At 45.0% G+C, this 13,830-nt stretch overlaps 2 protein-coding genes across 6 annotated transcripts; both read right to left on the reverse strand.

The window, feature by feature from the left end:
- Nucleotides 1-1,164: 1,164 nt before the first annotated feature.
- ical1 (islet cell autoantigen 1-like) lies at nucleotides 1,165-9,234 on the reverse strand. 5 transcript variants are annotated; one of them, XM_062380740.1, is made up of 15 exons: nucleotides 9,104-9,234; nucleotides 7,928-7,960; nucleotides 7,660-7,810; nucleotides 6,390-6,462; nucleotides 6,154-6,277; nucleotides 5,833-6,031; nucleotides 5,618-5,743; nucleotides 5,414-5,512; nucleotides 5,237-5,322; nucleotides 4,840-4,889; nucleotides 4,551-4,595; nucleotides 4,185-4,385; nucleotides 3,457-3,747; nucleotides 3,222-3,317; nucleotides 1,165-3,020 (listed from the first exon to the last, which is right to left on the reverse strand). In XM_062380740.1, exons 2-15 carry the CDS (start codon nucleotides 7,933-7,935, stop codon nucleotides 2,896-2,898), a joined length of 1,674 nt encoding a protein of 557 aa, XP_062236724.1. In that variant the 5' UTR covers nucleotides 7,936-7,960; nucleotides 9,104-9,234; the 3' UTR covers nucleotides 1,165-2,895. The 5 variants fall into 5 exon arrangements, with proteins under 5 accessions (XP_062236724.1, XP_062236723.1, XP_062236721.1 ...); XM_062380739.1 differs by having other exon boundaries at nucleotides 1,165-3,017; nucleotides 4,185-4,415; XM_062380737.1 differs by having other exon boundaries at nucleotides 4,185-4,415.
- A 380-nt stretch (nucleotides 9,235-9,614) lies between these two features.
- wdr12 (WD repeat domain 12) lies at nucleotides 9,615-13,379 on the reverse strand. Its single transcript, XM_062380734.1, has 13 exons — nucleotides 13,187-13,379; nucleotides 12,808-12,902; nucleotides 12,533-12,627; nucleotides 12,323-12,429; nucleotides 12,083-12,198; nucleotides 11,839-11,993; nucleotides 11,703-11,748; nucleotides 11,531-11,616; nucleotides 11,306-11,446; nucleotides 11,112-11,217; nucleotides 10,847-10,979; nucleotides 10,436-10,508; nucleotides 9,615-10,345 (listed from the first exon to the last, which is right to left on the reverse strand). The coding sequence occupies exons 1-13, from the start codon at nucleotides 13,225-13,227 to the stop codon at nucleotides 10,268-10,270; spliced, it is 1,272 nt and encodes a 423-aa protein (XP_062236718.1). The 5' UTR covers nucleotides 13,228-13,379; the 3' UTR covers nucleotides 9,615-10,267.
- Nucleotides 13,380-13,830: the final 451 nt, after the last annotated feature.

Raw genomic sequence — 13,830 nt, forward strand, 5'->3', positions numbered from 1 at the left:
GAGAGGATCTGGTTCAAGCTGATGCCTTTGCTTCACTAACTGGTAGCAGCGTGATGGGCCCCCCTGCTGGCCGCTGTGTGTATCTATGGGAAACACAGGCCAGGGCTATGGTGTGTGCAGCGCGTTCGACCTGTGTCTGCTTCCCAGGCGCCAGCCTTTGCTCGAAGTTTCCTTTTTTTTACTCCAGCACCATCACGACCTCCCTCCTTCTGTTCCTCCTCTCCTTCTTCTCTTTTCTTTCCCTCACTGTCACTGTAAAGCTGATTTCCTTCTGTCTTGCTCAAACTGTGTTGTTGTGAAGCATGTCCAGAGGGGCCTGGTCCCGCCACTGCAGGACAGGCCTCCTCTGGCTCTGCGGGGCCCTGAGCACGGAGAGGTCATGACCCCTAGTGCGACAACGAGCTACACTTGGTGGCTGCAGCGTCGTGACACGGGACCCAGACCTCTCCACGCCTGGGCCTGTCCTCCTGTATATGTCATTACCACTTGACTGTGCCTGCCACGTGGGGATAGGAATGTACTGGATCTGTAAATATAGAGGCACACTGTGTTTGTATTATCAGCTGACAAAGATATGTATCTGAATGAGTCGATTACTGTACCATATAATAACCCCTCTACCCCAAAACCTCGCCCCTCCCGTCCCCCTGCTGAGTACTGTGAATTACTACGTCTCATTATTGTGAATGATTATGTATTTATTTATCAGACCGGAGTGTAATTGGGTCTTCAGAGAATTTTAATCAAGAATAGGTCACATTGTCCATCTCAGGTTGTAGTGAATAGGACACGAAAATAGAAGATGTACTTATCTCCTCGGCGCACACTAACAAGTCTACACGAGAGAACCAACAGCTGCTGTGTCTGTAGCCGCACACGGCAGAGATCCTGGATGATGTAAACCTGTAGCAGTAGTCAAGAGGTGTCATTCGTTCCAGCCAGTCGCTTCAAGAGTCGAGTTCCAAAATGAGATATCCACCTGCTGAGAAACAATCCACCCACAGCCACACGGATCAACATGTTTACAAGAAAATCTAAGTAGCTTGAAAGAACAGATTCACCAACGTGGAAATACTGATTGATTTACAACTTTATCTTTTCTTTTCAAAGTGGATAAGCGGCATTTTGGAATGAGGCTCGACACAAGAAAACTCAACACTATGATTCTCTGTTTGCTTGTCCAGTTTATTGGAAACAGAACTGCCAAGTTTTCATCTGTTTAACTTCTCCACTCAAAATAAAAAGGCATAGTTGAATTAAATGAAGCATCTGTGATTGACTTGAGAAATACATTCTTGTGGTTTTTGAAAGTGTGAAAATCAACATCAGTTAGAGCTTGTGTAGAAAAGCAGATTCTTCTGTGCAGATTGTATACAAAGAAATCACTCCCATAATGCACTCTGATCGCACAATCAATCAGGGTTTGACATCTCAACCTCTTTAGTTTTCAACTTTATTAATAACATACATTATAGGAGGTTAAAAAAAGATAAACATTCATAAATGTTGATTTCCCGACAAACAAATTGAATAATTCTGAATTTCATCCACAACAGGTAAGGAAATGTATTTCATGAGGTGGTAACAACTCTCCAGTGTTCATCCTGTTTCAATATATTTCCAAAATCCATCACACAGCTCATAATATTAAATATTTTACAGTGGTTGTTTTTTACAGTGTTACTTTAGTGATATTATCTGAAAATAAATCATCTTAGGTCCCGTTATCTTTAGGTTTGTATTTCAACCCACTTAAAATAATTACATCCCTTTATCCAACGTTAAAACTTCCTTCAAGAGAAACTGAAACAAATGGTGCAGCTCATCACACATTCTTCTTGGCCTTGGACTGTTGTGATTGTGAAATCTTGACGACCAACGGGAAATGATTTGGTTTTGAGCGCTCAGCCCAACAGAATCAGAACCGGGGCTGTTGTCAAAAACGCCACGAGAAAGACCTTCCAGTATCATGAGCTGATTAGTAGATGAACAGGAACCGATAAAAGCAGTTAGAATTAGGTATTAGATGATATAAAAACGGTAATGACCAAAAGCAACTACAGCGCCAAATCTGGATCCAAATGAAATCGAAAATGGAAAGTGGCCGCAGCTTTATCTGGGATATTCTGGCTTAATTTCCTCACAATTGAGCTCATGTGATATTAAATACTCCACTGTAGAGGTTGCATGTAATTCAGATCTAGAATACCTGAACCAAGCCGCCTGATCACCAGCATCATGATACTTGAGGGTCACTGTTCTTATAGTGTGCAAATTCAGTCTCGTGAAAGACACAGGGTCCCGTCTTATCTCATGGTGACAATCATGTGCTCCTAAATGTAACTACATTACAGATTAAATACACTTTTATATCCTGGGTCCCTTGTGATGTGTACACACGGCAAACGGACCCACACCCAAACAACGCAAACATGAAGTTAAGACGGAGAAGCACACAATGCTGTCCAAAATACACCTGTAACCCAATCACTCACTCTGCTCCACAGACACTGCTGAAAGCTAATAGTGAAGAGCAACACAAACCGCACAAGGTTTGCTGTGTGCACAGGAGTCAGCGGCTCCTTGTGTAGTGCTAACAGTCTTGTTCAGCAGAGGAGGATGTTCAACAACAGCATCTGGCTCCACCGACAGTTTGTTTTCTCCAGTGTCAAATATCGTCCTCCAGTGTAACATCAACAGGAGTATTTGCAGTTGTGTAGACTGTTTTTCTCCTTGTAACAGAAATGGATTTGTGTTTCACTCCTAGTGTGAGATCATTTACTTGGGTGTTGTTATGAAATCGCAGTAATCCTTGGATATAAATCATACACTGTAACACACGCGCACACAAACAGACACACACGCACACACACAAACATAAACATAGAGAGAGCTTCAGGCATTGAGCAGCTCATCTGCAGAGCGTCCAATGGCGTCTGGGTTGGAAAGAGGGTCCAGGTCTGCGAACAGGTTGAACCAGGCAGACATGTCTTTGGATCCACCTGAAGCTGCTGCTGCTGCTGTACAGACACACACACACAGACACACACAGACACACACAGACACACATAGATCATTAGAGGGAAGAAGGGTTTGTTTGTCCTTAACACTGTTTCACAGCAAAGTGAGATGATTGTTTAGGGAGACCGTAGGGATCTTGAGACAAGGCTACCATCAGGACAACAAGTAGAGACAAGATCTCACACTGAGAAGGAACTTACCATCAGCTGCTGAACTTGGAGCCAACTGAGCTGATTGGTTCTGATTCGGAGACGCCTGGAGGGGTGGAGCTTTAAACATAGGTGGGGTTGACCAGCCTAACAAGACAAAGCAGGGTTGGAGAAGTTATAAAAGACCCTGGTATTCTTTATGCCACAACGCAGCTGCATCACAAAGACTAACCAGTCAGTGTTGTGCAGTGAGCTCTTTCCGCCAGCAGAGTGCAGTGTGACTAACCTGTGGCACTCAGACTGTGATCCAGCAGCTGGGAAGGCAGGAAGCCTGCGGGACTGGGCGGACACGCTGCTTGCCCACTGCTTGTTGGTGCCGTCCCTGCAGGAGGGACAGTAGGAGGGTCAAACATCCCAAACGCATCCTGCCACTCTTTGCTGAACTCATCGCTGGCTCCAGGGCCCGGGCTGAGGAGATCATTGAGGAAAGCCATGTCCCCCCTCTCACTGTCCTCCTCATCGGGTCTCAGCCCCGTCCCTGCAGGGTAGGACACACCGCCCGAGAGCAGACTACCACCTTGAGAGGAAAAGGTGGAGAGAGAAGAAGCTTTAGAAGATCATACACAGCTTATTCTGGAAAGGGCCAAACATGTCAATTTGTTACAAAGCAACAGACGCAGATGGGAAGGTAAAGTTTGACCTTGAAAAAGAGAAAAGTACAGTGAAGAGACATTAATGTTGAGTAAAGCCTTTTCAAAGCAAGCAGGATTAATAATCACTCTCAAAATATCCAGAGGAGACTTAGAAGTGCAGCAGATGTTCAAGTGTTCTTCCTAAATGACAAAGGTAAAAGGAAAAGAAAGCCTCTTGCAGCAGTGAAGACACAATCAAGACATCAAGAGCAGGAAAGCTGAACTCCAACCAAGCCAAGTCAAAGGGAAGAAGAGAACCAGTGAGGATGCTGGAAGTTAGAATTCACAGGTGGAGGAAGCGGTAGACAGGCAGCTGGTTTACCGGAGGCAGGCAGCTCAGAGAGGCTGGACTGGAAGCTTCCAAAGCCCCAGAGTTCACTCTGCTCTCCAGCCTGAGGAGAGAGGAGCTGGGGCTGGAGTGGGGCACCTGTTGGGGCCGGGGACTGTGGAAGTGTTAAACCACCAGCCACCAGCAGCAGGTCTTCATCAGGGCGTGCTGGCGTTCCACTGAGATCATGCACACCTGAAGTGGGTGTGGAGGCATTTTGCTGCACTGAGATCAAAGTATCATAAAGCCAAACGGTATCTGACCCCAAGTCAGCAACAGGAATCGCAATGTACACATTATTTGCACAAGCTTGTACATTAACCATAATGTTTCTATCAAATGTTCTTAACACACACTTACCATAGTCAGTGATTTGGCTGTCTCCTTCAAAGCTGTGAGCAGTGTCTGGGAGAGAAGGCACATTCAAAGTCATTCTGACCAACTGATCAACATTCAGTCAGACTAGAAGAGGTGGCACCAGTTGGGATCAAACTAAACAATGGTTTGGTTCTTTTGTGGTGTGAAAACACTTTTTTGGATCGTTCTGACTTTAGACTTCATTAAACAATAGAGGAAGAAAAAGACGCAGCTGCAGGGTTGCGTGCTGTCATAGCCTGCAACGCTGACAGGTTTGGAGGGAAGTACGTACCTATGTCAGAGGCACTTCCTAATGGCTTGTCGTCATCCAAGGACACCAGACTGGGGAATTAGAAAGGACAAAAAATGAAAAAGGGCCTCATCTCATCAAGCTTTCTACAGTAACCTCTCTTCGATGCTGAGCTGCTGTTAAGTGGCACATTTTTTGAGCTTCTAACGCCCTAAACTATTACATAAGAAACTGCTGTCAGCACACACACATGAACCACACCCACACACAGTAAACAAGGGCATGCCATTAGCCTCATATTTGAGAAAATAGCTGAGGTGATGACACAGACTTTATTTGATTTGTTAATAGCTTACACAGGATACAATTATTTTCTGATAACATGAAACAGTATTTGCACCTAAAAAGAAACCAACATGTGTGTTGATTGTGTTCTCACTTGTCTGTGTTGCTCTGCAGAGTCTTCTCCTTCTTATCCAACTGTCTCTCCATCTCTGTGATCTGCTCCAGTGGATCCCGCAGGTCCTGTGGGACGAAGTATTAAGAAAAAGCTTCAGCTTCAAGGAGTTCGTACAGTCAGGGAACACCTCAGAGTCACTTCTTTAGTCTGATGTACCTTGAGTGTGGTGAACTGGTATGGTACGTGTCCTTGAAAGGCCTCGTGGATTGCAGACATGGCGTGGGCCGTCTTCTCCCAGAAATGCAGCAGAGTGGTCTGTCATGACAGGACAGCAGGATCAACACAGGGAACCAGCAGATAAACACATCAACAGGCTTGGCCCACACTTCATCTTTCAACTACTACTATTCATGAACTTACCTGGTAGGTACAGAGGGAGTGGGAGAGCATGTTGCAGCGGCTCGCTCCCAGCATGTCCACCTTCTGACACACATCATTCTTCAGCTTCTCAAACTGGCTCTTCGACCCTCTGACCTGGGCTTGGACCTGACAACAGAAAGACAAACCCCAAGATGATACATCACTGACGGTGATAACACATCAGAAATCTTCAGTTGAAGTGGCCTTCCACCGACCTTGCGGAACTTTTCCAGCTGTTTGTAGGTGTCTGGGTCCAGTTCTTGGGATATGTCTTTCATCCAGAGCAGAGCTCCTCTGTACTCTGTGCGAGACTTCTCCATACGAGTGACCGTCAGCAGCGTGTCTGCGATGGCGCGTCGCCGGAACGTCTCCACTTCCTGGTACAAACGTTGCAGTGGTGGGCAAAGTGCCATCCTTTGAAAAAAAAATTATAGATAAGGTTGAGTACTTGAAAGTTTAAGGTTATTTGAAATGGATTGTATATCCTTTAGTTTAGCACATAATGACTGGTTTCATTGATTTCTGCTCTGGCTGACCTCTGCTTGGCGGAGGTGCACAGGGCCTTGCTGGTGACATCCATCATGTTGCCGGCCTTGGTGCGATCATGTTCACCCTGGAAGTGCAAAAACAGGCCGAGCTCGTTCTCCTCCTGAGACAAGCCTGTTGTGCAAGGAAAGGTCAGGGATTTTATAAATCACCAAAATCAAAGTTTACTTCCAAGTGTAAAGATCATTGTTCTCATAATATCATAGTTATTAGTTGTGTGACTCACGTGTGATCCTGTGCTGGTACTTCTCGATCACCTTCAGCAGCTCTGTGCACGTGGACTGAACCAAACGGAAGAACTGCAGAGACACACCAGGTCAGAGTTAGACACAAAAAACAAGTAACTAAAAGAGGTTCGTCTTGAGACCTGTCACACTTTGTTAATATTAAGTGAAAATATAAAGAGGAGGAAGTAAGAGAGTAGAGGGAGGAGACGACGTCAAGTTACTGATTAACTCTTGTATCAACACTACCTACTTTCAGCCTGTGTACATCAGCAGAGGCCAAACACCTGTCCGTGTCCAGTTCTGGCCGCTCCTACACAACACACCTTCCTTGATGTTGATCAGTGATATGCTTGTCAAGCTCATCCTCATCTAGTGGCTCTGTCTCTGTCACAGCAATGTGGCGGTCACTACATTTACAGGTGCCCATCACTACTTTAACTTTTGTCTCTAATTGTGAGGTTCCTTGTCTCATCATCATCACAGGTGAAATTGAAGGATATAATAAAATATGGCATGCAGTTAAGTTCACTTTCAATACGATCAAAATTGTAATACAAATATTGACTAATCTAATCTAAGCCCACAGGTTGCAAAATAAAGCTGCTGATATGAAATTTGAAAATGCACTGAGGCAACACTGTGGTAAAAGCCAGATTACAATCAGGTAAAATGAGGCTATCGTCCAGAAACGGCTCCAAATCGAATTTGTCCAGGTGATTTTAGTGCTCGGCCGGGTCACAGAAAGCCGGAGGTCAAGATGACGATGAAGAAGACAGATCTCCTAACAATTTTCTGTTCCTCTTTCAATGCTGTCCCCTGTTTTCTCATTCTGTGTCGGTCTCACAGGGACATGCAATCATGGGACAGTGAGAGCATGAGGACATAAGAGGCCGGATCTCGTTCCACAGCAAACAAAAGCCTCTCAGTACATCGGAGTGAAACATTATCCTGTCCCCGTCACACTGGACCAAACAGCTCAATGCCAGCCAGGTGTCAGACTGTCCACTATCATTCGTTGCACTGGCGAGGAAGGACTCGAGAGGCGGAGGGACACGCTGTACCCTGCCAACTTCATTTTCACAGCTCTCATGTGGTGAGAGGCATCTCACGTCTAATCACACTGGTAAGAAAAATTACTCTTCAAACAATGGGCACCTTGTGACAACAGACTGAAACAGCATTCTAAGCTACAAACAGTAGAGCTGCATGTGCTACTTTCAGAGCCGAGTATTTCTGACAATAACAAACCTAAAACTCCTCCTGACCTACCTCCAGCTTGGCGTCCAGGTCAGCGTCGGACGCCACCACATACTCGTCCTCCTTCTTGCCTGTGGCCTTGATGAGGACCTGCTTGGTCTTCCAGAACTTCTTCTGCATGCGCGCCATCACCGAGCTGTCGCTCAGCATATCCCCTGCAAACCTGGTACACAGAGCAGCGGATCAGAGGGCAGCCGTGTTTCTACATGGCTGTGAAGTTCTGCTTGAAACAACAGTTGTTTCATATCATAATTACAGTACCACTGCTGTTAACACATACCCGTCCATCCTTGGATATTCGCCCTTTTCTGTTCTGAAAGAGAAAAAGAAGAGAGATATTCAGTCAGAGGATTTAATGACCAAGTTCAAGTCTTCGTCTGAGGGGCTGCAGACTGGATGCAGACGTATAGTATTGCATATTATCATACACTGGCCATTTAATATGTTTACGGACATAAAGGAAGCATAAAGGTTGCGATAACAAAGCATAAAAAAGAGGGAAATGTTTTTTCAAAAGTGTACACAGTATTGAAAGACTAATTATAAAACAGATGATTAAATGAAAGTGCAGGACTGGGTGATTAATCGAAGGCACTGGCAGACCGAGCGGGTGACTGCTGATTTCCATCGGGAGCTGGTTCCAGGAGGAGGCAGTCGTGGTTAAATGCAATAACACCCTGTTTAATTTTAACTCTAGGCATCACGAGAAAGACCTGTCACGCCTTTATACATCCAACATGTCAGAAATATAGACTAGTTCAGACACAGAATCTCTCCTGTTAGATGAGCTTGATCTCAGAGTTTGAGATGCTGAAATCCAGATGTAGATGCAGCTCTGAAATTCAGATTCCCATCCAGGCAATGAGTTTAAATTGGAGTGACTCAAACTATTATTGAATAAGACGCCATTACTTCACCTCTGATGGGTTTGTCCTGTTCGATTTAAATGAGACGAAACAAACCATCACCACCAACCGACAGCTGTGAGCTAACAGCTGTTCCTCCACTGGGTTATAACCGAGCTATAGCCTGTTATCTCGGGTTATCTGAGGCTTGATCAGGTAGCTACAGGCTAAAGAACGGGCTAATCTAATATGGTTCCTTGGATGTGACGTCCACCTGGAGATGTGGGGGGGGGGGGGGGGGGGGGACTGAGGGGACAGCTGTCTGTGGAGCAGGTGTCCACTTCCAGGCAAAAACACACAGACAAACCGGAAATGCAACGCGTCGTTTATACGAGTTGTGCAAATAAACAAAGACGAGGTGATGAAATAGAAAAATAAACACAAGGAAACCTGCTGGAGAACGTAAAGTAGCTCGTCTGCTAGCTAGTGTAGCCGTTAGCTGTCAGTGTCGTGGCCCAACGAGCAACCTCCCGTCTCCATTTTAAACCCATCCTCCACACAGAGGGTTCCTGTGGTTGGATATTTAAAGCGAAGCCTCGACTGAGCTGTACCTTGTTGTGGTTCAGGCGCAGCTCGGTGACGCTCCTCTCCCGACAGACACCATCATCCTCTGACTCACTGCAACAGGATATGCTAAGTGGCCGCGGTGCCGTCCGGACACACGGGGGCGCTGTTGGGAAGATCCGCGCCGAAGATCGTCTCGAGTTGAGATGCGTGCACACATTAAGTAAGTGGATAACTGGATGAACCAGTTGAAACTTCCTCAAACTTCTATGTGAACTTGACTTCGGTCAGATCTGCAAACTGCATTAAATCTCCTTGAGAGATGTGGACGTGCAGTAAAACTTTGCTAAGATTTAAATCCATGCAAACTCAGTTCAGAATGGGATCTAGATCTAATGTCATTCAACAATATAGGATAATGAAATAAATGTGTTCGGTCCTATGTTTTATTCATTATAAAAAACATAGTCACTCATGACATAACTTGCTAATTCAGTTGTTTTTAAATAGTCATTTAGTGTTTGATAAAATGATTCTACCTTGAGGAAAAACAAAAGATAACACTCACTGGGCACTTTATTAAGAAAACCTTACTGGTAATGAAAAGTCCCTTCACTTTTACAACAACCGCATGATGGTGAAAACTTTCCTTTGCCACAACTTCATCACGTAATTTCTGCAGTTTCTTCTTCTGCACATTCATGCTGGAAGTTTCTACTAATCGCTGTTTGTCAAACACTTTATGTGAATCTTGCTGGAGATCAGAAGATAAGCACTTCATGAAATTCTCTAAATAAACCTGTGTGGAACCAGCAGTGTGGCCTTTGCTCCTTGGTCCATTCTGTTTAATGTGAACATTAGCTGAAGCTCCTCAGGTGTATCAACTGGATTTTAAGCATTGCACTAATGCCAGATGCCAATGATCATCGCATGAATGAGCAGATGTACAGAAATATAATGAAATGCAACGTTGAGTCCAGGTGATAACATTTTGGAGAGGACATAAATTTATAATTTTCTTGAGTTACAGGGAAACAAAGAAGCCCAACAATGAAATATGTGTAAAAACTGAATGGGGTAAAAACAACTAGGACAGTGAAGAACAAAGCAAACAAAGTTTGTACAATTCAAAGTTCTGCCCGCTGTTTGTGAACGTGTGCATGTCTGTCCATTCTGTACATCCGTGGTGATGGAGTCTCTGAAGTCCTCATCTACGCCCCCGCGTCTGTCTGACAGGCTGCGTACTTGTAGGTGTACAACTTGTTATCTGCTCCTCCGCTCAACATCAGCTAAAAGACAGAAAAGAGAAAACATCGGTTCATGTGTGAAGTTCAAGGGAGGCATCGGAATCTTTGAAGAGAACCTCTGGTGTGTCTTACCCCGCTTTCTGTCCAGTCCACACAAAACACTTTGTCCTCATGGGCTGCCAGATCGTACAGAGGTGCCTTACAGCTGGAAGACAACACGGCAACAATGGGTTGTTAAATGTATTCACTGGATTCCTCTAACCAAGAAGATTATTCTCACAAGCGAGCCAAATTTTATTCTGACAAAGACAGGAAGCTTGTTCCAGACACTGGCAGACAGCTCTTTATGTGCAGAGTGAACAGGATGTCCTGCTCGACATAAGCAGCCTTTAATTTAGTAACAGGGCTGATGATAATTCAAGCTTGAGCTCTCATTCAAATGGTCTTGATGTAGCAGGGGATAAAAAGAGGGGAACATGTTTCCAACTTCTGATTAAAACACAAATTCAACAAAGGCTCCAGTGAATTATGAGCTGCACAAACCTTCTGGTGTCCCACAGTTTGACAAGGTTGTCCAGGGAGCCCGAGACCAGCTGGTGCTCATGTGAGGGCGCCCACTTCACCGCCGTGACCCAGCCAGTATGGGAGGTGAGCGACAGCAGCACCAGGGATCCGTCTGGACAAGAAGAGACATTTATAGAAAAGCTGCTAAAAGCTGCTTGTTTTTTTCATTTATAGATTTGTATTACATGCAGAGAAAATTATCTTTGACATTGATATATTGGTAGGGTTGTGAGATCAGTGTTACCTTTGGTGCGGGGGTCCCACAATCTGATGTGTCTGTCAGCGCTCCCCGAGGCCAGTCGTCGACACAGGGGGGAGTAGGAGATGCAGTTAAACACTTTACTGCCCGTCTGTGGAAAGGACACATAGGTCAGTTTATCAAGCGAAGCGGACGAGAGCCGGGTGTCATTTCATCTTATCTTTGGCAGTGCATCTCACCAACGTTGTCTTCTGTCCTCCAGTCTCAATATCCCACACACGGATGGTGTGATCCCAGGATGCACTGCAAACCTCCTCACTGTCGCACCAGAGGACGGAGGACACTGCCTCGTTGTGGCCGGACAGCGTCATCAGGGGAGTCTGTGTCAGTGTGACAACACAAAAACCTCAAACATCCTGTCACATGTAGCATCTCACATATTCAGTTTATCGTTCTGCCCTCACCCTGGTCAGCCCGAGCTGTTGAGTCTTCTGCTTCTTCCTCGGTCTGTCAGCAGGTTCTTCAACCTCGTCCGCCTCATCTGTGGGCACTGACAGCAGAAGAAAAAGTGGTCACTTGACATTTGCTTTTTGCCCAGTGATGCTCCAGACTCCTTCAATCACTCTTGGTACCTACCTGCTGACCAGATCTTCAACATTTTGTCCCAGGAGCCACTGCAGAACTGAAAGGAAGCAGCACAGACATTAGATAAATTAATTATTGCCCGTTTTGGACTTGTATCCTCTTTCTTCTCTGTTCTTTCCAGCTTTACCTTTGAGGCAGTTGGGTCTGTGGCGACAGTGTCAACGCTCGCTGTGTGTCCCCGACAGCAGTGTCTGGCTTTCACCTTGTTCTTCTCCGAGTTCCACTCCCACATCAGGATGGTTTGGTCCATAGAGGCCGTCAGAAGCAGAGAGGTCAAGCCATCTGCCAAGAGAAAACCAACGGAGAACCTTTAATGAGTGTCGTATGACACCTAACAGCAGAGTGAAGGTCTATACTTTGGTCCCGCTCACCTCTTTTAACCCAGGCTACATCTTTCACTACATCTGTGTGTCCTGCCAGTGTCGTCATCGCCTTGCCTTCCAGAGACCAGATCTTGGCGGTCTTATCGTATGACCCTGTGAGAATCCTGCATAAACACAAGTGCCACAAGAAAGATAATGATGGGACTGCATTTCAAATTCACGATCAAACATTTCCGACACACAGTAAACCACACTTTGTGCTGTTTTGACTGTGATGCCTCATCTCACCATTCAGAATCTGCATCGAGGGAGCTAATCCAGTCGTCGTGCATTATACACTCCTCAGGTTCTGGGGCTGTGATCCGCTCCACATACTCGATCTCCACCACGTCTTCCTGAAACATAGATGCAAAGTAATTGTTATTATGCTGCCAATTTGTAGATTTGTGTTGAAACACAGCCCATCTGCTCGTGTTGGGGCGCTGAGGCTGGTCCTACCGTTGATATGCCTTCTGTGTCCATGTGAAAGGACAGCGACGACCGCAGGAACTGACTCCTGACCAGGAAGTCGAAGTCCACTTTGTCGTGTGAGGCTGTGGAAATACGAACACATTTAAATTCAACATATTACACCCTCAAATGATAAGAGGTGGAGATATAGGTTGTATGAAAAGGGAGGGGGGGGGGGGGGTCATACAGTGAGTGTAAGTTATGATTGTTTCATAAAATAATTCAGCTTTTGGAGGCTGTGCTGCAGAACAGTCTGTTTTTACCATTTTTAGCCAACAGCAGTTGGTTGATAACGTTGCTGAGGTCTCCCACTTCAGAGGAAGCAGGGATGGAGAAGGGAACATCATCTACAACAAACCTACACACACACAGAGAGACACACACGAGTCCAGAGGTTGTCAATCAAATACACTAACCCGAACCCTAACATTTGCATTTAGTGAAATCATTTGTCAATTAGAACAGAATGCGATGCTAGGGTCATACATAGATACAGAGTTGCATAACTTAGCTCAGTGAATAAACAAGCTAAAAACATTAGCGTGTGACTGGATGTGGACAGTGGTCCGAAGCTAAGTTACAGCTAGTTAGCCAGCATGCTAGCACCTTCCAGTTATTTGGCTTCAGGGACTCGGAGCTCACCTCTGGTCCTTAGTGAAGAACCTCGCCTGTAACTGCGACATGTTTCTGCCTCGTGTGTTTCTCTAATAAACCAGTGACTCGTGTGATTCCCAGTCTGATTCTGCTCCTTGGACACACTCCTTCCTCTCGAGCAGCTCAGCCATGTGCTAGAGAGCCAGACGCTGCAGCAGAGCACAGATACAATCCATCGACCGGATCGGTTCTCCACCAGTGATGTCTGCCGATCATAACTTCACATTTTAAAGAAGAAAACTGAATTTATTGGTATTTTATTAGGTTTTAAACTAACAAGGGGGTTTCTTAAGTGTTTTTTGCAAACATGTGAACTACAAAAATAGTCTGAAAGTGCTGTAGTACGATCAAATGGATCTTAATCAATGTATCTTGCATTTAAATTGTATTTACATCAGACAAATGTATGAATTTTATTTATTTTCACAAGGACAATCAGTATTTGTGTCCCATAGATTGATAGAGATGCTTAATTTTAGCAGCCCATGTTAAGATTTAAGATGAAAACGCATTCAGTTTTTTGTATTCTTTCATTGTGATTTATTGAGGGATAACAGAACATTTTTGGTAACTAACTGTCTCTCAAATTCATGCTTGACTTCATTGGCTGCCAATTAAAATTAGGCTAACTC

Source organism: Platichthys flesus, chromosome 22 (genome assembly GCF_949316205.1).
Source record: "Platichthys flesus chromosome 22, fPlaFle2.1, whole genome shotgun sequence".
Lineage (NCBI taxonomy): Eukaryota > Metazoa > Chordata > Actinopteri > Pleuronectiformes > Pleuronectidae > Platichthys > Platichthys flesus.

What these genes read in the sequence shown, in the direction of transcription:
- ical1 (XM_062380737.1), bottom strand. An exon ending in AGCTGGAAAAGTTCCGCAAG is followed by an intron (nt 5,744 to 5,832) that starts GTCGGTGGAAGG and finishes TTCTGTTGTCAG; the next exon opens with GTCCAAGCCCAGGTCAGAGG. An exon ending in TCCAAGTTCAGCAGCTGATG is followed by an intron (nt 3,021 to 3,221) that starts GTAAGTTCCTTC and finishes GTGTCTGTACAG; the next exon opens with CAGCAGCAGCAGCTTCAGGT.
- wdr12 (XM_062380734.1), bottom strand. Translation starts at nt 13,227, where the DNA reads ATGTCGCAGTTACAGGCGAGGTTCTTCACTAAGGACCAGAG. An exon ending in TTCTTCACTAAGGACCAGAG is followed by an intron (nt 12,903 to 13,186) that starts GTGAGCTCCGAG and finishes GTGTGTGTGTAG; the next exon opens with GTTTGTTGTAGATGATGTTC. An exon ending in GTGGGACCCCCGCACCAAAG is followed by an intron (nt 10,980 to 11,111) that starts GTAACACTGATC and finishes CTTCTTGTCCAG; the next exon opens with ACGGATCCCTGGTGCTGCTG.